The 24,293-nt window shown below is 37.3% G+C and overlaps 1 protein-coding gene across 5 annotated transcripts in view; it reads right to left on the bottom strand.

The window, feature by feature from the left end:
* LOC136853472 (mitogen-activated protein kinase kinase kinase 11-like) overlaps nt 1-18,776 on the bottom strand; it is a 200,095-nt gene extending 181,319 nt beyond the window's left edge. For all 5 annotated transcript variants that reach the window (XM_067129079.1, XM_067129080.1, XM_067129078.1 and 2 more), the window contains exons 1-3: nt 17,802-18,776; nt 7,829-8,005; nt 1,325-1,799 (exon numbers count right to left, since the gene is read on the bottom strand). In XM_067129079.1, coding sequence (XP_066985180.1) covers nt 1,325-1,799; nt 7,829-8,005; nt 17,802-17,954 — 805 coding nt within the window. In that variant the 5' untranslated portion in view covers nt 17,955-18,776. The remainder of the gene's footprint in view (nt 1-1,324; nt 1,800-7,828; nt 8,006-17,801) is intronic.
* Between the last annotated feature and the right edge of the window lie 5,517 nt (nt 18,777-24,293).

The raw sequence follows: 24,293 nt of genomic DNA, 5'->3' as shown, positions 1-24,293 counted from the left end.
ATTCAATCATTTACCTTCATTTTGCAACAAATGAGAGGTCTCTAGCACAATATTTCGATTTATGGTGAATTTTTGAAAAAAACTTTTTCCTTATGTCCGCACGTCCCAACTCTGCTGAAAATCTCAGAAATTCTTTAGTCACTTTGTCGTAATTTTTCCACCCTTTTATATTAGCCGTTACATGAAGTTTTATATATGAAAATGTGCACAATTTCCGAAATGGTCGAAAAATGCAATTGTAAGCTAAAACTCTTACATTCTAGTAATATTCAATCATTTACCTTCGTTTTGCAACAAACGAGAAGTGTCTAGCACAATATTTCGATTTATGGTGAATTTTTGAAAAAACTTTCCTTACGTCTGCGCGCACTACCTCTGCTGAAAATCTCAGAATTTATTGAGTCACTTTATTGTAATTTTTGCACCGTTTTATATTAGCCATTACATAGTTTTAAACTGTATATGAAAATGTGCGCAATTTCATGTAGAATACAAAAAAAATAACTCATGGTTGTAGCTTTTATCAGTTTTGAAATATTTTCATATAAATCATGATAAGTGCCGAAATTTCAACCTTCTGTCAACTTTGACTTGACCGAAATGGTCGAAAAATGCAATTGTAAGCTAAAACTCTTAAATTCTAGTAATATTCAATCATTTACCTTCATTTTGCAACAAACGGGAAGTCTCTAGCACAATATTTACATTTATGGTGAATTTTTGAAAAAAACTTTTTTTTAAGTCCTCGCGTTACGAATTCATGCATCATTTTGTGATAATATTTTCTCTGTGTTACTCTGATCGTTTTACAATTTGTTATATACCAAATTCATTGCAATTTAGTGTACATTGCACAAAAAAAAAAAACTCATTAGCTTTAACCGTTTCGCTCACAGCACGATTTGTATACAATTATATATGAAATTTTTTTTCGCGGTGTCATATATTCCAATATTTATATATGATAATGATATTTTTTTCATTTCTGATGGTTGCATACTAAACTTCAGGCAATGAGAAAAAAGGAGCCAAATATGAACTCTTAATCTTAAAAACTAAGCATGCTGTGATTTTTTGAAAAAAAAAAAAAAAAAACTTTCTTTCTTTCTTTCAGCGCTAACTCTCAAACCCCTTCGGTACACGGCAGACACTTTTGCAAATAGAGGCTCGGCGTTTAAGGGTTAATGCATTTGAACCTCTCCCCCTCAAAGTACCGATCCATTTTTCCCCATGGTAACTTATCTAAATAAAGACTGTCTTATCCTCAGATTTCTCAGAACTTCAACTATCTTACTCTACACATTCCAGTAATGAAGCTACTTACCATTAGATGATTTAAGGTCTCTATGAATAAGGGTAACTGGCGCTTGGTTGTGAAGGTAATTCATGCCACGTGCAATCTGGATGGCCCAATCGGTGAGTACTGCTGGACTTATGGATTTACGTTGTTGAAGAACACGATTTAAAGAGCCACCTCTGGCATATTCCATAACCAGACATAGATTTGGCTCTACAAGACACACACCCTTCAGGGCTACAATGTTTTCATGTTTAAGGAGCCAAAATAATTTTGCCTCCTGTCGCACATTTTCAATTGTGACACTTATATCCTCATCTGGGTCCTGCCTTGCAGCTTTCACTGCTACTTCTTGATCCTTCCATTTTCCACGATACACTTTCCCAAAGCCCCCAACCCCAATCACCTCTTCAAGTTCCAATTCACTGAAATCAATTTCAATGGGTTCCACATCCTTGATGTTCTGGACCTCTGCCACAAAATTTGAAGGAAAGATCCCAACCTGAAATATGAAAGAAAATCTTGATTTGTAGTTGAGTATAAAAGAATTGAATAACAGCTCAGAATTACATAAATTTAAAATATATATTGTGCACTACCTCACTGTATTTGAAACCTGTGCCTGTGACTACTAAAGCAAAAATACTATCTTACATTTCTCTCTACTGAAGATGAGTTTTTATAGAGGTATCTTTCACCACAGCAACTAAGACACTGTACATTAATAAATCAAAATCTCATTTACAGATAAAGTTTTATAAATATCCTGTATGCAAAACACACACAATGCATGCAAACTTGTTACAAGACTACAGTCATCAACAACTTAACTTTTTTATTACAGTGTACATACAAACCACTGCCTTATGAAAGTAACTATCACTTTTTGAGTAGCACACCAACTGGGAAGTTAAACTTACCCTTAACTACCTCTACAGGGTGATGTATGTCCCTAAAGTGAGGTGTAACACCCATTCATCCATATATTTAAACTTTTGATTATATGCCAATCAGGGGTCGGGAAGGAAATCAATGTAGAGCACTATATTTTCTATACAAGTATAATAACTTCAGGAAACTTCTGTCTAAGCAAGTGAGTGACACTGCTTCAACAGTGCTGTAGGCACCTCAGTACAAAAGAGATCTGTGACAGGGATGACATCATCAGATGTGAACAGTCTTGTATGCAAAGTCAGTCATGTGCTCACCTTACTGAGGATACTGGATGGTTAAGAGTTCAGGCTGTGAGCTGGTCACTGCTAACTTTAATATGTTTTGTTAATAGAGCTCAAGATGGCATCAAGTTGGTAGGTCTGCTAGTTTGTTAAGCAGGATATGGATTAAGATCCAAATAGTTAACTGAAAATGCCGTGAAGAAAATCTACTGACTCCTGACTCCCTGTAATAGGTTACAAGACAGAAAGTAATACAAATGTTTTTGGTTTCCTTGTCACAATCAGGACACCCAGGAGAAGAAATGCTAAAATGTTGTTGGTAAGGGAAAAGATGGAAGCCACAAGGACAGTGGTAAGGGAAAAGATGGAAGCTAAAAGGACAGTGGTAAGGGAAAAGATGGAAGCTACAAGGACAGTGGTAAGGGAAAAGATGGAAGCTACAAGGATAGTGGTAAGGGAAAAGCTGGAAGCTACAAGGACAGTGGTAAGGGAAAAGATGGAAGCTACAAGGATAGTGGTAAGGGAAAAGCTGGAAGCTACAAGGACAGTGGTAAGGGAAAAGATGGAAGCTACAAGGATAGTGGTAAGGGAAAAGATGGAAGCTAAAAGGACAGTGGTAAGGGAAAAGATGGAAGCTACAAGGATAGTGGTAAGGGAAAAGATGGAAGCTAAAAGGACAGTGGTAAGGGAAAAGATGGAAGCTACAAGGACAGTGGTAAGGGAAAAGATGGAAGCTACAAGGATAGTGGTAAGGGAAAAGCTGGAAGCTACAAGGACAGTAGTAAGGGAAAAGATGGAAGCTACAAGGACAGTGGTAAGGGAAAAGATGGAAGCTACAAGGACAGTGGTAAGGGAAAAGATGGAAGCTACAAGGACAGTGGTAAGGGAAAAGATGGAAGCTACAAGGACAGTGGTAAGGGAAAAGATGAAAGCTAAAAGGACAGCGGTAAGGGAAAAGATGGAAGCTACAAGGATAGTGGTAAGGGAAAAGATGGAAGCTACAAGGATAGTGGTAAGGGAAAAGATGGAAGCTACAAGGATAGTGGTAAGGGAAAAGATGGAAGCTAAAAGGACAGTGGTAAGGGAAAAGATGGAAGCTACAAGGACAGTGGTAAGGGAAAAGATGGAAGCTACAAGGACAGTGGTAAGGGAAAAGATGGAAGCTACAAGGACAGTGGTAAGGGAAAGATGGAAGCTACAAGGACAGTGGTAAGGGGAAAGATGGAAGCTACAAGGACAATGGTAAGGGAAAGATGGAAGCTACAAGGACAGTGGTAAGGGAAAAGATGGAAGCTACAAGGACAGTGGTAAGGAAAAGATGGAAGCTAAAGGACAGTGGTAAGGGAAAGATGGAAGCTACAAGGACAGTGGTAAGGGAAAAGATAGAAGCTAAAAGGACAGTGGTAAGGGAAAAGATGGAAGCTAAAAGGACAGTGGTAAGGGAAAAGATGGAAGCTAAAATGACAGTGGTAAGGGAAAAGATGGAAGCTACAAGGACAGTGGTAAGGGAAAAGATGGAAGCTAAAAGGACAGTGGTAAGGGAAAAGATGGAAGCTACAAGGACAGTGGTAAGGAAAAAGATGGAAGCTACAAGGACAGTGGTAAGGGAAAAGATGGAAGCTACAAGGACAGTGGTAAGGGAAAAGATGGAAGCTACAAGGACAGTGGTAAGGGAAAAGATGGAAGCTACAAGGACAATGGTAAGGGAAACGATGGAAGCTAAAAGGACAGTGGTAAGGGAAAAGATGGAAGCTAAAAGGACAGTGGTAAGGGAAAAGATGGAAGCTAAAAGGACAGTGGTAAGGGAAAAGATGGAAGCTAAAAGGACAGTGGTAAGGGAAAAGACGGCAGCTAAAAGGACAGTGGTAAGGGAAAAGATGGCAGCTAAAATTACAGTGGTAAGGGCAAAGACGAAGAGTTAGGAGGAATGGAATCAGAACCTCAATAAAGCATAGGTACAAGAGAAAATATGCAGGGTATGAAATTGGATGAAGAAAGCTTGAAAGCTGTAAAATGACAAAGTTTACAAGTAATGAAAATGGAAAAATTAACAAGTTAGAAATACAAAAATACTGGAATGATAGAAGCATTATTATGAAAATCTTCTGAATGAAGAAAATGAACATGAATTGAAAGGATGTCGGTAAAATAGAGGGACAAATGGAGAACTAACAACTGAAGAGGCTAACAGGGACCATTAGTAGATGAAAAACAGAAAATCCCCAAGACCAACTGGAATAACAAAAGAAAGTAGCCGAAAGCCAGTCTTTCATGAGCTTACTAAAATATATGAAAAACTGATAAAGGAAGAGATAGGACCAGATGAATACAAAAGGAGCCTTACATTAATGGTGCAAAGAGGAAAATACTGGAAAAGGTGCTGGAAGCAAGATTGAGTACAAATTCTACAACTGGTTACAGTACTGTAAGCTTGGCTTCATGCTAAAGAGAGCAACAACACAAGAGCCATTATAATGAAGCAACTACAAAAAAAGTGCCTGGCAAAGAAAAAGAAATTATACCATCTATTTGTTGCTCTAAACAGGGCATTTGACTGAATGCTAAGGGAAATGATTAAATGGGTATTATGAGAAAGGCAAAAGGATCCCGAATCCTCAAGCTAGTACCATTCTCAACCATAACACAATTCTAGATTGAAGACAGTGGCAAGCGTATCAAAACAATTTGAAATACATGTTGGTATACTGAGCCCTTTGCTACTTATCACAGTTATGGAAGACGCTTCAAAGGCAATGCCAAAGGGAGCCACTTTATGCAGATGACATAGTGTTAACATTAGAATCTCAAAATGAAATGATGGAAATGTTTAAAAAGCATATGAGTGGAATGCTAAGGAGAGAAAACTGAAAATCACTTACAAAGCTTAAGATGACTGGAAGGAAGGAAATAAAAAGCAAAATCATGAAAATGGCCAAAAAATTGTTGTGGGAAAGGTATGGGGGTAAACTTTATACTGTGTACTGAATGTGACAGATGATATCACAAAGAGGTGATCAAAAAATTTCAAATATACATGGAATAAGAGAATTTTGAAGCATCCAACTTATTACGAGATGGGGGGGGGTTAACAATCCTTTTGTGAGAGACAAGCAGGTCTTAAATGAGGTAGAGCCTTTCTCTTACCTTGGGGACACAATGAACTTGGAGGTAGGAGTTGAGAGAGCAGTAAGAAAGAGCTGCAGCAGCTTGGACAAAATGGAAATACAGCCATGCCACTAGTAGAAAGAGACATACAATGGGCACACAAAAGGTGTACTACTCTATTAAGAAGAAACCTGGGCACTTAAAAGGAAAATGGAGACTTTGAAAAGATGTGACTATATAGAATGTTGACCCACTGAAAATTTAATGGGAAACAAAATTTGTCTGTGTGAATCACAGTGACCAACCAACAACGTTTTTCTTTCAATGCCTGCCATAAACTTGCTTTTCATGATGTACAACTAAGATTGAATGCAATTTTGATGCTGAATATCTGCGATTCAATAGGTTCTAAACTGTAAAACAACAAAACGAGGAAGTCAAAAGAATATAAAACTTGCCAGTTTGCCACAGATGTCAATAGCATCTCAACAGCTGGTAACAGAATAGCATTGTTTGATGTCGGAATCTCAAAGGGCTAAGCTAACATTCAGAATATGGTGGGACGATTGCACCCATATCACATACAAGTATGAGGAACGTGAAAAAATGAATCAAAAGATTGGAAACAAGGGCCTGATATCTCGAAGGGACATGATTTGGATATATGATGAGAAGGGATGAGTAACTGTTCATTCAGAAAAACAATTCATATGGAAGTAACAGGACAAAGACCTGTAGGAAGGCACAGAAAATATTCTAAATGTATGACTTCTTATACCAGAGATGTGTGTATACTTTAACCTGTTAGGATCACTTACAAGTAGTGTTGGCAATGATAAACATAAGTTTCCTGGTGATATGCAGAAATTACAAACCATGCAATTTCGATACTATTACACATATGCTTTTGGGCTTTTATCATTCTATCAAATACATGTATCAAAGGTTAGAATAACAACAAGAAAATAAACTGTGAATATACTGGCAATGTCCTTTGTAAGATGATCCACTGGTGGAAAAAAACTGTGGCTGATGCAAGATAATTATACCATTCATTCTTCTGTATATCACCACAAGCAGAAATGAAAAAAAGCAATTTCATTTAAGCTCATCACAACACCTGTGTGCACATTGATTTCAAGGCTAAGCTTTCGTGCAATTTTTTTCTGGTTTTCATTAAGACTGTTTATAAAGTCAGTTAGTTTCATTCTCATTAATTAAAAACATGATCACAGAAATTTCTTTACATATTCTACATGGCCTTTATTATTTTGAAACACAAATCTCTTACCAGGATCCCTGGTAATAACAAACAGATCTCTTACAAACCAAATGAAGGAACATTCACCCAGCAAATGACATTGTTATCATCAATACCACTGATGGTTCTGGATTGGAGGATGTAGTGTCATTACAATTATCGTGGTCACTAGTCAACATTATCAGTAACTTCATCTATTACTCAGAACATTAATTGTGACACATGCACAAATGCAAAAATGAAATATCCACATCCTTTCAGGTTTTATGAAGCAATGAGTTTACCCCAGTTGCAAGTTAGCATCATCCAAGAGTAAGATGCACAATAATTCTTAGCTCATTCCAAATACAGTAGATACAGACAACACTGGATGAATATCGCCAGTGCTAGTATAGTACAACATAAAATCAATTACAGTATAGGCAATACACGCAGTAGTGAACTGAAAACTGGAGTAATGTCGATGGAGACAGTCAACAGATTAATGATAAATTACTAATTTGTACAAACTTAATGCATTATGGCCAACTGAACCTTTTTAAGTTTTCTTTGCACTTGTACAATGCAAACTGTCTGTGGGCTCAGATAAGGAAGGTTTAATGGGGAAAAATAAAGTTTTGTATTGGAGTAAAAACAATCTTCAATTCACAGAGAAAGTAGTTCCAATCAAGGTCTTTCGTACATTGGCTAAGCAAGATCTGTCCTGAACACCCGTACCATGTTTTTTTTTTTTAAATTCTGATGTTGTCAAAATAAAAGTAAACACAGTATTTCCTTTCTGTACAGAACAATCATTTGTTGCTCTATTCATATATGGTTACAGATAAATATAAAAAGTTCAAGACATACCAGACACAGAAACTCTGCACTTGGGTATTTTAAAACCTAACAAAACTTACCATTATATGATCAATACATTCGTCAATGATGAAGCTTCCCATACAAAAAAAAGGGCCTTAACAAACATAATTGAATATTCTTGTGACTAACCTTTCCATTGATCTTCCCTGTCCACCAGCCCTCGTCTCCGGAGATCTTGACATCCTGGCTGAGGACTTCGATAATATCTCCGCGACGAAGACTGAGTTCATCATCCCCTTGTGCCTCATAGTCATACAGACTAGTGCACACGCAGGTCTGGATCTGAGTGGTTTGTCCTGCCGTTGCCTGTAGAGGAAATTAAATGAATGAAAAGACATTCTTTTTGTGCTGTCATAAATCACTCAGCATACTGCAATACTGTATAATACTGCAGCCTCAAGGATGCAAAAGTTATGGTATGGGTACACTACACAAACCCGGTACCATACAGGTACTGCACTTAGGAAATTAATACTGTACATCTGTTTGACTTCCATAAATCCTGTAACTCATTAATTTATATTAACTTACAATTATACAAACTACACTAGCTTACAACACATAGGCCTACTATATATTATATACTGTATTCATGTTTTACACACTTATTAATCTATCCTGACTTCTAAATACCTACCTCATGAATTTATTTCATTGTCAATGTTAACAACAAATATATAAACCATTAATTTCTCTCAAAGGAATGAAGAAATATATAAAAAATTCCACACTATTTTCAAGACTCAAAACTAATTTGATGTGGAAGCTGACAGAAAAGGCTAACAAGTCCTGTACATAGCCTAAGTGAGAGAATACCTCCTAAGAATTGCCCAAACACTCCAGGGGTAGGGGTGTGGGATTACTTTTTTGAGGCCTCCTGTTAGCACAATTGGTCAATATCAAATCTAGTCATAGAAAGGCATGATCAGAGCTGACTAATAGGGCTTTATGTACCATATTGAATTTGTGACCTACTATGGGCATTGTGTTCAATAAAATCTTACCAAGGTTCTGTATTGTTTATTTCAATTTAGTGAACATTATTCCTTCAACATTCATAAAGTTCTTAAATCCAGAATGGTTCAATGCTGAACCTAAGTCATCATTTGCATCATACCAGCAGCTCCTATGGTAAAAAGGTTCTGCAAATTCCTCTTGTAAAATACTAATTCAGATCAAGAACACTCTGCCAATGCACTTAACTTTCTCAACAACCATGTTTGTCCCTTCATCTGAGTATGACCTGGATGCTCATCCAATGAAGATGCTATTCAAGCTCTCAAAACATTCTTCTCCATGAAGTTAAATAATGAAGATGCTATTCAAGCTCTCAAAACACTCTTCTCCATGAAGTTAAATTAAGTGTCTGCTAACTACACAAACCTTGGAAAACCTGACTAATACCTTCGTGCTCTAAGTCTGCCAAGTAATGACATATTTCTGAGCACTTACAGCTGAGTAAATCAGCAATTCATTTACTAACAGCATCACAACGTCTCAAGTACAACATTTGCTGGAAAATGCTACTCTTGACCTTCAAATAGCTCATGGTGAAGTCTGCTCACTCGTGATGGCTAAGAAACAAGATGGCTCTTATTTTCAGCTTAGGTCATTAATAAATACATCTTTATCTACTAAACATACATTACTCTCAAAAGTAATAAAGTGCCTCACATGCTAAAGTCCCAGATCTTGCAGTAACTTCAGGCCTTGTTTCTTCTGCAGTTTAACAAAATCCCCAATCATAATGTCTTGCTAGTAATGCATATTGCAAGCACTTCATCAAGAAAAGACACTACACTAAAGTCTTCTGTACCACTGGAGCATATCCTGATTCACTCTGTGTATCCTTTTTCATTCTGTGTGCTTCCTGCCTTCACTTTCGCTTCAGTGGCTGCAACCTTTCCCGGATGCTTAATAAGAGCAGTAACTGATACCATGGCAAATGTCAATCACTGTTAAGGCTCTAACTGTGAGAGGAATCTTGGAAAGTTTTGTAAGTTCCATGATTGTGACAACAAGTGGGACCATGGAGACAAGAAACTTTAGCTACAACCTTCCTTGTATCCAGCATACAGTACTTGACTATTGTTTCACAGAGATGTGCCTGAATGATGATTATTATCCTTCTATCTGGAAGTCTGTGCTTGAGAACTTGTTTGGGAGCTTGTGTAGTGACAGAAGCCTTGGACACAACTTTCTCAAGTAGAATGTCAGTAATAAGACTTCATGTGGTGGGTCTCATCCATCGCTTGGTTTACATGGATTGTGTAATGTGCCTTTTCTATCTGTTCACCAACAAGCTCTCAGATTGCAGGTCTATACAGTAATGTTCTCTAAGCACTACTCATGTGCTCGTGGATGTTTTACTGACTATGAAGTAAACAAATTTTGAAAGAGTTTTACTGAGCCCTGTGAGTCACCATGTAGAACACAGGCATTGGTGATGGTGAATATGTATAGAAAATTTGTGATCAACTTCTCAAACCACAAACCATTTTACATTACCAGTGCTATGACAAAAGTCACAAAACAGGGAAGAGGAAAGGAAGTATACTGCATTTGAAGCACGCAGCTCCCCATACCAATTCTGTCAAATCCATTTTGAAGTCAAATCCATGTAAGTTTTCAAAAATAAGTGAACACATAATCTCTGAAGCAAAGCTAGAGAAAACTTATACATATATCAATTACATGACAACTTATAGATCCGACAGAAAAGAATATGACAAAAACCTAAAGGGTTCATCATGATGCTATGAGAAAGTCCTTGGCCTATACACAGAAAAATTACTAGCCAAACAGATCTATCAATCTCCCAGGATGCACAACTGAAGAAGGCTTAATCAAACCTGAATCTCTGAATCTGAATGCCAGCAGTCTTTTCTCGGAATGTATCTCCCTTGGGATAGAGAGCTGTGCTCAGCCATGAACATGTTTGTTCACTACTATCAAAGGATTTCTGGCTTATCTGAAAAAATATGTTCATTAAGACAGACCAAGAATTTCCATCTCTTATCTGCTGCAGCTGAGGCTTATAACCACATCATCAAGTCCTAGTTGTTAATGCAGATGCCTCAGTTTTGACATTGGTGCAACGTTCAGCCACTGTGGGTTTCTTGATGCCTTCCCCTGTGCTACATATGATAACAGATGACACTTATAGAGGAAGAGGTGTATACACTCAATGGTCAATTCTTGCTGGGTCATCAATTAAAACTTTCACATCTAGAGTCAGTGGCTTTCATATCTGATGTGAAACATGCTCGTAAAATAAAATAGCAAAAAGCTAATGTGGTGGCAATTGGAACTCTCCTTCGTTTGCTATGAACTTCAACATGATGCATTCTCTACACAAAGCTTTAAGTCATCTGGGAGACAATGCTAGCCCACTTTGTCTGATGCTAGAACCTCCCGTATCCTGTGAAAGATAAGGCAAATGACCTCAGCTTACCCAGTTTACCAAGAACTGAAACCATGTTTTCAGACAGATGATTCCAGAACCCTCAAAGCCAAGAAACCCTTCTAATGCTTGAATACATATTAGAAAGTTTCCTTACAAGCTCATCTAAGAATTTACAACTACTAATGAGTTCTCAAGTTTTTCTTTTGCATATCCATGTCAGGATCTCTCAAGTGCTGTTGTTATCGAGTGTCTCAGCAAGTTGTTTTCACCTTTAAAAAGCCAACATAAGCCCGTCTGGCCTATGGATCATCCCTCATGTTCTACGGCTGAGACTGTTTTCATCAGAGGGATGTTGCTACAAGTCAACTGAACCATTTAGGCTAATCCTCAGGAAAACTGTCTGGTGGAACACTAAAATGGAATGAAATGAAGGCCAAAAGAATCTGATACAACTCGATGGGAGCCTGTTCTCCCTGACACCTTCCTTTCCATTATATCCCTTCTATGCATCACCTAATTGTTCCCCTAATGAAATTATGTTTACCTGTCAGAAGTCTACTTAAGCAACCAAATCTTGGGCAAGTTCTCCTCTTAGTTCTTGTCTGAGAGACTAAATTCAACCCACTGGTAGATGTCTCATCAATGGATGAGAGAAGCAAGTGTGTCTCTCCATCACCCAAAACAAAGGGCATATGAAGAGTACAATATTAGAGTTAAACATCAACCAGCCAAAACTTGCCATGGAGGAGCAAGGTAATTCTGAAGTGGGACTTTGTGACAGTTTTGTTCCTCTGGATAGCTCAATACATAATGCTACACCAGATAACAAATAAAAGCCATCAAACCTTCCATGTAACTAACCAAGATATTCAACATACCATCTCATTACCCACTTAGCCATCCTCACCCTTCAGTGTAACACTCCAGTTGTGATAGTTAGGCTGGTACATATGCAGAATTCACTAACAATATGGTTTAGTTGCTCTAAGTTTCTTTTTCAGTAATCCTAAAGTAGGAAGTCAAGACAGTCTTGTTTAGCTGGATAGCTAAATGAACGCTACATGCTGCAAAGAGCGTATGCTTCATTACTTCTTGAATTTCAAAGAATACTGGCATACTGTCTTTCAAGATTTTTGAAAACCTGTCTGTCCAGGAGAAATTTAATTCTGTTACTCTACTGTGATGTGGAAAGTGTTCCCCAACCTGATCTTCAGTTGCAGTATCATTCATCAATTTCTTATTCCAGATTTCTATATTACTCTCTGGCACCACTGTTCAGTTTGTTCAGGTGGTATGCACTACTAAATTTTTCATAATTCTAACCACTCTTTGCATTTAGATCTTTCAATTTGAAGCTTCTTGCCTTTTGTTTTTTAAAATTCAGTACGACACAGTTTGTAGTACTGAATTGTATTCTCTGTGGCCATCACTTTACATAAATCTCAAAACTGCACAGCTGACTTAGCTGCATTACTTGTGCAGCCAGTACATGCTACCCAAGCTCCTGGGTTTTTATCATCAACTCAAGGTTTAAATGCTTTTATATTACAAGCTATAAACTCTAGTAGTAACACTGCATTACTTACTGTATCTATCAAAACATGACCATCACTTAAGATAACCCACCAGGATGCCGAAAGAATCATTTGTCCGTTTATTTCTTTTTTTTTTTTTTTTTTGTATGGGGGGGGGGGGTTTTCTATCTTTACATCTCCATCAAAACATGAGCTTGGTTGCTAGCATATTTTTCATGTATGTAAAGCAGAGTTTATGTGACACATTTATTACAATAGCCACAAATTAACAAATTACTTAATATTATGGACAAGAGATTATCAAAACGTTCTAGTTGACAAACTATATTACACATTTTTAAGTTATGAGTAAGGAAATTTGTACAATTACAGTTGCAGAGTTTACATACAGCATAATTTCCTAAGTCAACTGTCTTATTGTCTTAAACGTTTACCCTATTGCTTGAGTGTAGTGAAGGCAGGCAAAACTGATATCTTCAATTATGCTCTTATGATTAAAAGGCAAGGATATTTCCTGGAATGTTTATGGTAAGCAAGCATTACTGCATAATTCACTTATCCATACAGTAACAAACTGACTGGTGGACGCATTACTCCCCAGTTTGACACTGTGATGATGTCACAGCCATCCACTACTGTTACATAATGGTTAACAAAAATGAAGCTTCATCAGCTTTCATGTAGGTTAAACCAAGTTACCCTTGGGTGTTTGTACGATAGCCTCTGCTAACAGTCAGTGCCTGAAAGTGATACATCAATTTCCTATAACTTCCAACTATCATTTATCAATTACCACAGCATAGGCAGCCAAAGGAGAGCCTATCAAAAGTGTAAACTGTAAGACAACTAGGTATGGCTAATAAATATTTCAGACTAAGAATTTAACCCAACGTTAGCATGCAACATCCGACAATAACACAGCATGCAGCAAGTTTAATGATTTAGAGAAACAGATTCATACCTTATTCTATTTTGGGACACTGATCTTGGTAACCACGGCTCAAATTATCAACAGGCTATCCCTAGTTGTTCAACAAACCTAGGAACTAGTTCAAATTATACACTAGTTGTCTATAATTACAGTACAGACTAGAACTGGGCCTAGCCTGGTGCCTACCTAGCTATTTAGCAGGCTAGGCTGGCCAAGTCAGAGCCCCAAGTTTGGTGGCTAGCCTTGCTGGTTTGGCATATTAACCTATGGTTACCTACCCCAACATTAAATGGTAACCACTGCAAAAGCCTAACCAGTAAATGGCAGACATCACAAGCTTCTGAAGCTGTGTACTGTAGAAAAATAAAGCTCCCTTTCTCAAATACCATAGGTGATCCTGACCTAGCTCCTAGACTAATTATGTGAATTAGCTTAGCATGTGTGGTATATGTTAATATATTTTAATTTATCACCATTTTGGCATTTCTTCCATAAGGTATACAAAGACAAGTGAGAAACAAGTTGTTTATGATGCATTTTTTCATACCTTTATTGGTAAATAAACATTTTTTCATACCTTTATTGGTAAATATTGTGTTTCTGCTGCTATTGTTTTGAAAGTGTTCTGTTACTCATTATGTGTTATGCAAGGTTAAATTAGGATGCATTCTTGTATTCCGTATCAATTCACCTTTATGTCTGTGGCACTACAGTACCTCAGGTTAGGTGGGAGGGTCCAGAATCTGACATGGTAGCTCTATATAACAGTCCTGCACAAAGTTATCAAGGTTGAAGAAATTTTTCTGGGTTAACAGCATTGCAATGAGTGTAAACAGGCTACTACAATAGAGATCATTTCTAAAAGTCTATAACAGTACACTTAAAAATCAGTGACAAAACACTAGCCTCTCACAGATAAATTCCAAAAATCTATAAGAGTACACTTAAAAATCAGTGACAAAACACTAGCCTCTCATAAAAGGTCCATGAATTCTTAAAAGAATCAACAAGGTGACATCTAGCAGCCTGCTGAATCATGAAACCTAATTACCCTTCTGTTAACTCTAGCATGTAGTTCTAGTATATGACACCATCAGGCCTGTGACAAATCAACTTTGATTTTTTCGTCTTCAATTATTTATCTAATAATAGCATTTCTATCTTCTTCTTCTTTCGACCTTATTAATCCCACTGTATTGCAGGGAGGCCACTCGAGTCAACTTTCTCCATCTATTTCTATTCCTTGCATCTTCTTTGCCCCGTCCCACCTCACCACATCCATCCATCTGATCCGCTGACGGCCCAAACTCCTCCCCATCACTGGCATGTTCTTAGCTCTCTTGATTAGTTCCACTTCCTCTCTTCTTATTACATGGCCACAGTATCTCAGATGAGCTTCCCTAGCCTCCTCCTTTACATAACCTATACCACACATTTTTCTTCTATCTTGACTCTCCCTCCTTTCCAGTAGTGATATTCCAGCAATCCACCTCATCATCATCCTCATCTTGGTTCTTTTCAACAGTCCCTCCTCTTTCCTCTTAAGTGCCAAAGTTTCTGCCTCATATAATAGTACAGGCCCGATAACTGTCTTATAAATTTTCATTTTGAGCCTTAATGGCATTTTCTTGTCTAAAACAACTCCAGTTACTTCCCTCCATTTTTGCCATGCTTCTTTCACTCTCTGCCTCATTGCTTTCTTGCTATTTTCCTCCTCTGCTATTATTGATCCCATGTGGTTAAACTTATCATTCCTTTTAGCACTACCATCTTCTACTTGGATATTTGCTTCTTCATGTCCCCCTTTACTACTAATCATTAGCTCTGTCTTTCCAATGTTCACTTTCAATCCTTTCTTTTCTAGTGCTCCTTTCTTTGCTAACAACCTTTCTTTGAAGTTCTTCTTCTGTGTCTGATATAATGGCTAAATCATCAGCAAACATCAGTTCCCACAGTTCTTCGTTGTTCCTTAATTTTGATGTCAAAGTGTCTATAACGACAAGGAACAAGAATGGGCTCAGAGCTATCGCTGATGGAGGCCAATCTCCACAGGGAATGCCTTAGTCTTCCCATATTTTGTTTGTACACTAGTTCTTGCCCCCTCAAACATCATCTTCACTAACCTTACCAACTGCTCTGGTATCCTTTCTTTCTCAAACACCGATAAACTACTCTTCTTGGTACCCTGTTATGTCTTTTCCAGATCCACAAAACACATGTAAACTTTCCTGTTTCCTTCTAAATATTTCTCTTGGGCCTGTCTTACTATGAAAATAGCATCCACTAACAGCATTTCTATATCCTTCCATAATGGTAATGCAGGGGAATATTTTTTCTGGTATGAAAGGAGATAAGTATTTCTTTTCTAGTTGGATGTGTTACCTATGGTTATGACCCTGGGTAATTAGGCTACTGGACCTTCACAAACCTTAGATAAACCAACATAGCCTAGTTCTAGTCCAACCTTACTAGTTTATGAAGATTTTGCTTTCTAAAACAAATTTGTGTTCTGTACTGAAAACAATAAGGCTATACTATCTAGTATTATTTGATGGAAACCATAATTTAAATTTTTGAGAGATAAAATGCCTACAAATCAGACTGGATGTGTGCAGCTACTGATATTTATCAGTCTACTTATAAGGAAATTGATTCTAAATGTGAAATACCACAAGATTTGTTTGATGGTTAGCCTATGTGACTCTGACAGATAAACAATACTGTATTAGGTTGAGTTTAATTTCTGAATATGACTATTAAGTGTGGAAATAATAGGGAACCAATATAGGAAAATACATGTATGGAGAAGACAACAAATAATTAACCAAGGTAGGCTATGTCAGTAAGCTCAAGTCATACATAACTTTGGTGATCTAGGTCAGATTAGGATGGTTCCAGTCTCTAGTGTTGGTTGGATTTGAGGAGGTTGGATTAAGACACATCCAATTAGCCTAATCTGCTTCTTAATTTACAGGCTTCTTGGTCAGGCTGGAAAGGGAGGGGGGGAGGGGCTCCAGCAAGGAGAAGTCCAGGCAGGTAAGAATCCAGTACCCTCAGTAGATTAGGTTAAGGAGAGGTTGGTTCCAACACATCCCTGTAACTATCCTTGCTATATTTACATAATCTATAAATTGTTGGGTGATATTGCTGTTGACATCCATGAACTAGATATTTCTATGACAGACTGGAATAGGTTATATGCATTTCCTACCTTTCTGATATGAGCACTAAGCCTACACTCATTTTTTAAATTCGTCCTAAGTTAAAGTATACCTTAGTTTTACCAGACCACTGAGCTGATTAACACCTCTCCTAGGGCTGGCCCGAAGGATTAGACTTATTTTACGTGGATAAGAACCAATTGGTTACTTAGCAACGTGACCTACAGCTTATGCGTCCTGACCACAAACATCAGTTCCCTATTAATGTTCCCCAAAATGGTCAAATCCACAGTAGGGGTGGTTATATGATGCTTAATTAATCTTGCTGTAGAACTAAGCAAAAGTTCTGCATCGAGTATTAATTTGGAAATTGATATTTCCTATAGTATTTTGGTTGCTTATGAAGAATTTACAGTTATTTTTTATTGGTCGACTGTAATTAACTAAGTAAACAGTCTGCTAGGTTAGATTAGGTTAAGGTACGTTAGGTGTTAGTATAGCTCCGTTTATAATAGGTTTCCTTAGCCAATCCATTCTTAAAAGTATGGCTCCCTTATGACTTGTGCACGCACGAAACCATTCCATAACAACAACAGGGCAGTCCAGTCCGTCTTCCAGCGTTCCCAAAACCCTGCATTCCCAAAGGGTCCCCAACCACATTGGGTAGATATGAGGTTAATAATAATTAACTAACAATAAACAACACACCTCCTTCACCAGCACCAGCAACACTGAAAAGTATAGGAAAAATCAATTTCCATGGTAATACTCCCTGCAGAGCTCTTGCTTGGAAATACCAATCTTGCTGGATGATATTTTGTAGTTTCCACAAAAACTATTTCTAAGCACATTAATATAAAAATCAATGAATTACCTATTAAATCCAAAGACACAAGAATTCATGAGGAACTGTTTTGCAGAATTACCAAATAAATTGAAGGTACAACTTTTCAATACTTTTATAGTTGCACTCAGCCTGAAGGTTTAATCTTAATCTAAACTAACCTACCTCTTGAACAGATAAGGCTACTGCCCGACTTGACCTAGGTTACACCATAATGCTACTGACCTGTGGAGGATTGGACAGAGGGTGCTGGTTGGTGGGAACACTCGTCGCAGGAACACCCGTTGTAGGTTTACGGCAGCGGTAGTTATCGCCATTCTCCAGAGCTGCCTTCTTACGCTTGTTCTCCATGGGGCCAGTCGGCACTACTGGAGACATGGGTGTTGAGCGGTAAGCCTGTGAAATGCCCAAGCCTTCACCGCAGCAGCGCACATTCCGCTACGTGGAATACCCATTAAGGATCGAAATGCAGTCGAGTAGCTTGAAAAATATGTCAGTATTCTGGGTTACTGGGCACGGGGTGAAGCCCAAGACAAGCGCTGCATAGGATATTTTGGGTGGCAAAATGGTACTGGCCCACTTGAAGGCAGAAATTCTCGCTTTATTCTACTGAACTGTATCTCAGGTCAGGTCGGGAGGTCACAAGGCTCCTACGATGGGTTGGATAATGGGAAGAACGGCAAACCTTGGGGGTAGGCTAATGGGCCCTGGTCATAGCCTAGCAAAGAACCCTCTTCCCTGCGACGGGTGATATGGGCCAAGTCACTTCGGAATAGCCTAGCCCACCTGCTGGCCAGAGACAATTGACATGAATTTTGGGGGCAATTCTCCACAAAAGGCCCAAAAAATGGACTAGACCCCACTATGTGTAGGGGTCATGATGAGATCAGATGGTGGAGGGAATACCACCTACATACACGAGCACACACTCTTAGCCCACCTGTCTCTTCCCCATCTTCACTATCAATTATTATCTCACCTATTTCTTTCTCTTTTACTATTCACTATATATTTAAACATCAATCATTCTTGAAGAGATTGCCTGACAAACTCAAACACCGACGCAATATTTCACAGATAAATGGAGGTATAAACAAAAGAATCGATAAAAACATGAAGAGAAATTTGACACATCTTAACGTATCACCCTCCAGAGCTTCACTACCGCCATTTTCTTCATCAATGACCTTCTGCAGCTGCTGCTTATCAGGGTCGCCAACATTACCAAATGGTACAATTGCGATATTTCAGCTTCGTGTCATGATTTTGCCTACACAAACGGTAAAGGCTATTGTTTTTATAACAAAATAAATTATCAAGTATAATCTCAGATTAAGGCAGTTCTTGCTTCTCGATGCTGAGAACGATTTACCAAAACAAAACAACGATTGGAGTACATTCTTTTGAACCCTTGTTTTGTTTGTACCTGATACTATGGGAGGAATAAATCAAATGCCAATGTAGAAAACATTCGTGGAAGCGTAAAGATTAATGACCTATAAAGTATTCATTCAAGCTTGACATCATATTAATGTGTAACTTTTACTTTAAAAATAGTGGAGTCCATATTTTCTCTGTTTTACAAGTACCTGACCTTATTTGGGAGGTTATTATGACCAACCGGCTAGCGATTAAACTATAATTCAAATTCGTGCATTAAAAGGTAGATATTTCGCGGCAACTATCTACGAGAAGAAAAGCATCACACATAATTCATAAAAAATGGAAATTTGCGATATTCAACGAAACGTTTCTGTACAAATGTTCGCCAACACTGTTTCGACATTAACATACACACGATCAACTTGAGAATGTATGAATTATACTCCTTTTAAAAACTCTCTATGCTTACTAATGTTTTTCAAATACACACTTAGATTAAGCCAGTTTTCTGGGAGATTCAATGGGGCTCTGTTGGTTTAAACAGTAAATAAGGTATCTGGTTGTCAGTAGGGATTTGTGGGGCGCAACCAGAGAGCTTAGGACGAGCACCTTCGTCCTCAAAATTTAGAACCAGATATATATATATATATATATATATATATATATATATATATATATATATATATATATATATATATATATATATATATATATATAGTTCAAAAGAAAGTTAAAACTGATATGAGTTTGAGTTGGAAAGGAATGGATGAAAATGTGGCTGTAAATATGATTGAAACAGGTGAGCTTGATAAGAAGCATATAGGTAAGAAGAGCATATATGGACAAAATGGATAAGTTTTAGCTTGAGGTAAAGCCACAGAATTTGAGTTTCTGAGTATGCAAAATTCCATAATGAAGTCACTTCTCAGTCTCCCTTGCTTCACCTCTCCTATGACTCACCTCTTCTCTTGCTGGACCATTATCCAATATATTTACTCCCCAATACTTAAACGCATCACCACTTTCATTCTTTCATTCACACACACACACGCACACACACAACACACACACACACACACACACACACACACACACACACACACATATATATATATATATATATATATATATATATATATATATATATATATATATATATATATATATATATATATATATGTGTGTGTGTGTGTGTGTGTGTGTATATACATACACACACACACACACACGCATGCACGCGCACACACACACACACACACACACACACACACACACACACACACATATATATATATATATATATATATATATATATATATATACATATATATATATACACACACACACACACACACACACACATATATATATATATATATATATATATATATATATATATATATATATATATATATGTGTGTGTGTGTGTGTGTGTGTGTGTGTGTGTGAATGAAAGAATGAAAGTGACGATGTGTTTAAGTATTAGGGTATAGTTATGTATGCTGAACTTTCAAACAGAATTATTGTTAGGACTAATAGGGCAAGTTCTGTATCATAAAACAGCACTCCCTCCTGTGGTCCTTGGAGTATACTAGACTAGAAAAGAAGAAACATTTTAGAACCAAAACAGAGCACAAACACACACACACATATATATATGTGTGCATATATATTTATGTATATATATGTGTGTGTGCTCTGTTTTGGTTCTAAAATGTTTCTTCTTTTTCAGTCTAGCACACTCCAAGAACTACAGGAGGGAGTGCTGTTTTATAATACTGTCGTTTTATTCCTGACAATAACTCTATTTGAAAGTTCAGCACATAACTATACCAAAAGCCCTTAAATGCCTATTTTTGTTCCAAGAGTTCTTTCCATCAACTCATTAAAGAAAACTGAATTATGTCTTGTCCATTCCAGCGTACCATCCTCCTCCCGGGCCACTGCAAATGTAGGAAAGACTGCAGAGTAGAAAAAGACAAAGCAAAAACATCCTCTATAAAAGCTGATCAGCTGCTGAGCAAGTACTGAGTCTTTCAGCCTTCCTTCGTTTAGAGCTTGTTGTCAAATGCACCGGTGAAAAACGTCCTTTACCAAACATCGCCTGCCTGAAGCCTGCTGCAGCAAAAAAGAACTCTGAATTCCGAGTTTTTCGTTCCCACACACATCATCATCCATTTCGAGAGGTATGGTGTGGACGGGCCCTTAAGTTTGAGAATGCTTCTAGAGCAGCTGAGGAATTAAAGAGGGCAATTAAGAGCCTGCAAACTGCTGATAGTCTATCGAATGGCTGACAAGGAGTTGTAAGGTAAGGCTGGATAAGGGGAATGTTCCATAGGAATGGGTGATGAGAAGAAAAAGGTTCCTTTACCTACATGGAAAGATGACAGACAACTGTAAGACTGACAGGGACATAGCGTTACCAAACATACCAAGGAAGTTGTTTGGTATGATTTTGATTGGGAAAGTAAGTCGGATATCAAGGATTGACAGAAAACTTGAATTATGGAATAACTATAAATCTGTATCGAGATTAACTGGAGAAGAGAGGGCAACACTTCGTATGGGATCTTTTCAGGTTATAATTACAAGTCTTGTTCTAAACCAGGGTGTAAAATTCCAACACCTAATGTTCTTTTTAGTTTTTCACTGAAGGCGAATCTGAACCTCAAAGAGTTGGTAATGAGGTCATGCTGTTAGAGTAAATTGACTTCGTAATTCGGATGACATAGGGACCCTACGTCATATGTTGAGGACTGTACCGGGCAATATTTTAGTAAAAATGCTGAGACGGTGACTTAACATCTTATTTTAACCATCATAATTATTTCACCGTTTGGTGAGGTTGTATGATGCTGGATAATAATATTAACCCAAGGTAGAGATAATGTAACGCAAGAACTTCATAACTATTTCACCGTTTGGTGAGGTTGTATGATGCTGGATAGTAATATTAACCCAAGGTAGAGATAATGTAACACAAGAACTTCATGATGTACGTGCTGTTATGTTTGGCGACCTAAAATAAAAGAAGAATTAGAAATAAACAACGATTACAATATCAATTCATCCCTTGGAACTGTAAATACTGCATGCTTCTGTCATTATACATCCTTCTATTGCTTTTGTGCTCGAGATTAAGTTATAGCTGTTGGTCTCCGTTACTGTTTCAACATTAATGACAATAGTTTGTACTTTGCACATATCTTAACCTTTTTGACATAAATATGCCTTACTGTTCGTTGAAAGGCTCCAATTCACCTTTCTCTCTTTCTTTCGCCGTACTCTGAAATAGGCCTACAACGGAATTACAGTTGTCCATTCCCTATTTTCATAGGAGTACGTTCTTAAACGGCTGATTAATTTTACTAATTTCCATTGAATCTTTTTGTATATTAAGATGAAATTTTACATTTTCTATGACAACAATTATATTAAGAACTAAATTGAACCCCTTTATAAGGGAAGCGACCGTGCCCCGTGAGTATTTGAGTTACCCTCGAAATTTAGTACCACCGTTGAGGTATGAGACATTTTCTCTAATTCGTGTTCATCCTATTGGTATGGCTGCTGCTGGGCACTATAAATCATTTCCCAGTGCTAATAGATGCTGGGCAATATTGTGAGAAAGGCTTTTAATCTTCATTTACTTCTTCTCATGGTAAATATCTGGTCTGTTGTCTTTTTAATCTTTTCCTGAATTGGACCCCTTCACTAGGGAAGTAACCATGTCCCATGATTATTTGAGTTACCCTTGCAATTTAATACCACCGTTGCGATATGAGACATTTTCTCTAATTCGTGTTCATCCTCTTCGTATGGCTGCTGCTTGGCACTATAAATCATTTCGCATCACTAATAGATGCTGGGCAGTATTGTAAGAAATGCTTTTAATCTTCATTTACTTCTTCTCTGTTGTTTTTTTTTAACTTTTCCTGCCATTTAGTTCTATGAGTTTAATCGAGTCCTATTCATTAAAGGTATTGTCTGTGTTGCCCTACCAGATTTCTTCTTTAATGGTGTTTTTTAAACCTCATATAGATATTCAAGGCTACTTATATTTAATATCTCTTTCCCATGTTTTTTCTTTTAGTTGTTTTTCTTTAAGTTGTTCGGTATTATTTAAATTTAGGATTTGCTACCTTGGAGCCTTAGTATTGTTTTATATGACTGCTATCTAGTTTTTGTAATGTTTATCTCTTGTCTTGTTAATTTCAATATTTCCATGGCTTACATAAATGTTGGCACTGCTGGTCCATTCCAGTACGGCTTGCCTATCATTCCGCTATGACAATTTTTATTTGAAGATGAAGTTCATTGCTTATTTTTGCTATCTGTTTTGCTTTGATATGGGCTCTTTTCGAGGGCTTTCTACAGCAATATCACCTCCGTGTATTGAATGTCTTCTGCATCTTCTATACTGTACGATAGTTGAATACTAGATATTCCATCTTCATTTCTATTTAACCCACACTTTCTGGGCATTTCATAATACATTTTATGATTGCTATTGTTCCCGCCAAAGAATAACGTTGAAGCAGTCCGCCACCTCCTAGAAGCTTCTTTTTAAACTGTCTTTATCACTGTTTTTCAATGGTAAGATATGTAGCTGAAATATAGTACAAACTTAACTCACTGCATCACTGCTTTACGCCATTCAGTATTTCTGATTATCATTTTTCTAAATTGTTTATATAACCTGTGGTGGCAATATTTCTTATATCTTCTCTACTGCGTTCAGTACTTGAGCAAGTAATATTTATTTCTTCATGATTGCTAATAGTTTCCCTCTATCCACATAATCAATTTAAAGGCTTTTTGAAAATATATTGATATAAGAAACAAGAGGTCTCTCCTTTTCTATGTCTGTTCAATGCATTATTCTCAGATATACAAATTATCTATACCTCTCCTTTCTGCCGTAAAACATGATTGTAGTTCCTGTGCTTCGCTGTACGTTCAAAGTACTTGTATTTTGTTTTAATGGTCTCATAAACATTCCTTACCGCTTTTGTGTGCGCGCGTGTGTGTTTTAGACAAACTAATTAACTGTGTTCCTATCTTTTGATGTAGTGTGTAAACATTCTGCTAAATCTTTTGAAAATCCTGGTGTTGTATTTGTTCTTATTTTCACATGTTGGTTTTTTACGTTCTGGCAATTCTGTTAGTGTCAATTATTGCATAGATTCGATTTCTATTAGAATGTATATGTAAATACTTTGTTTCACATTCTTTTGCGCGGTACTGTGGAATAACATATGGTACCCATTATGTTTTGGGCCCATTACGCTCCTTTGTAAAACTTCATATGTGTCACCTTTATATCTATCTACT

Source organism: Macrobrachium rosenbergii, chromosome 27, assembly GCF_040412425.1.
Source record: "Macrobrachium rosenbergii isolate ZJJX-2024 chromosome 27, ASM4041242v1, whole genome shotgun sequence".
NCBI lineage: Eukaryota > Metazoa > Arthropoda > Malacostraca > Decapoda > Palaemonidae > Macrobrachium > Macrobrachium rosenbergii.
This window is presented reverse-complemented; position numbering and strand designations above follow the sequence as displayed.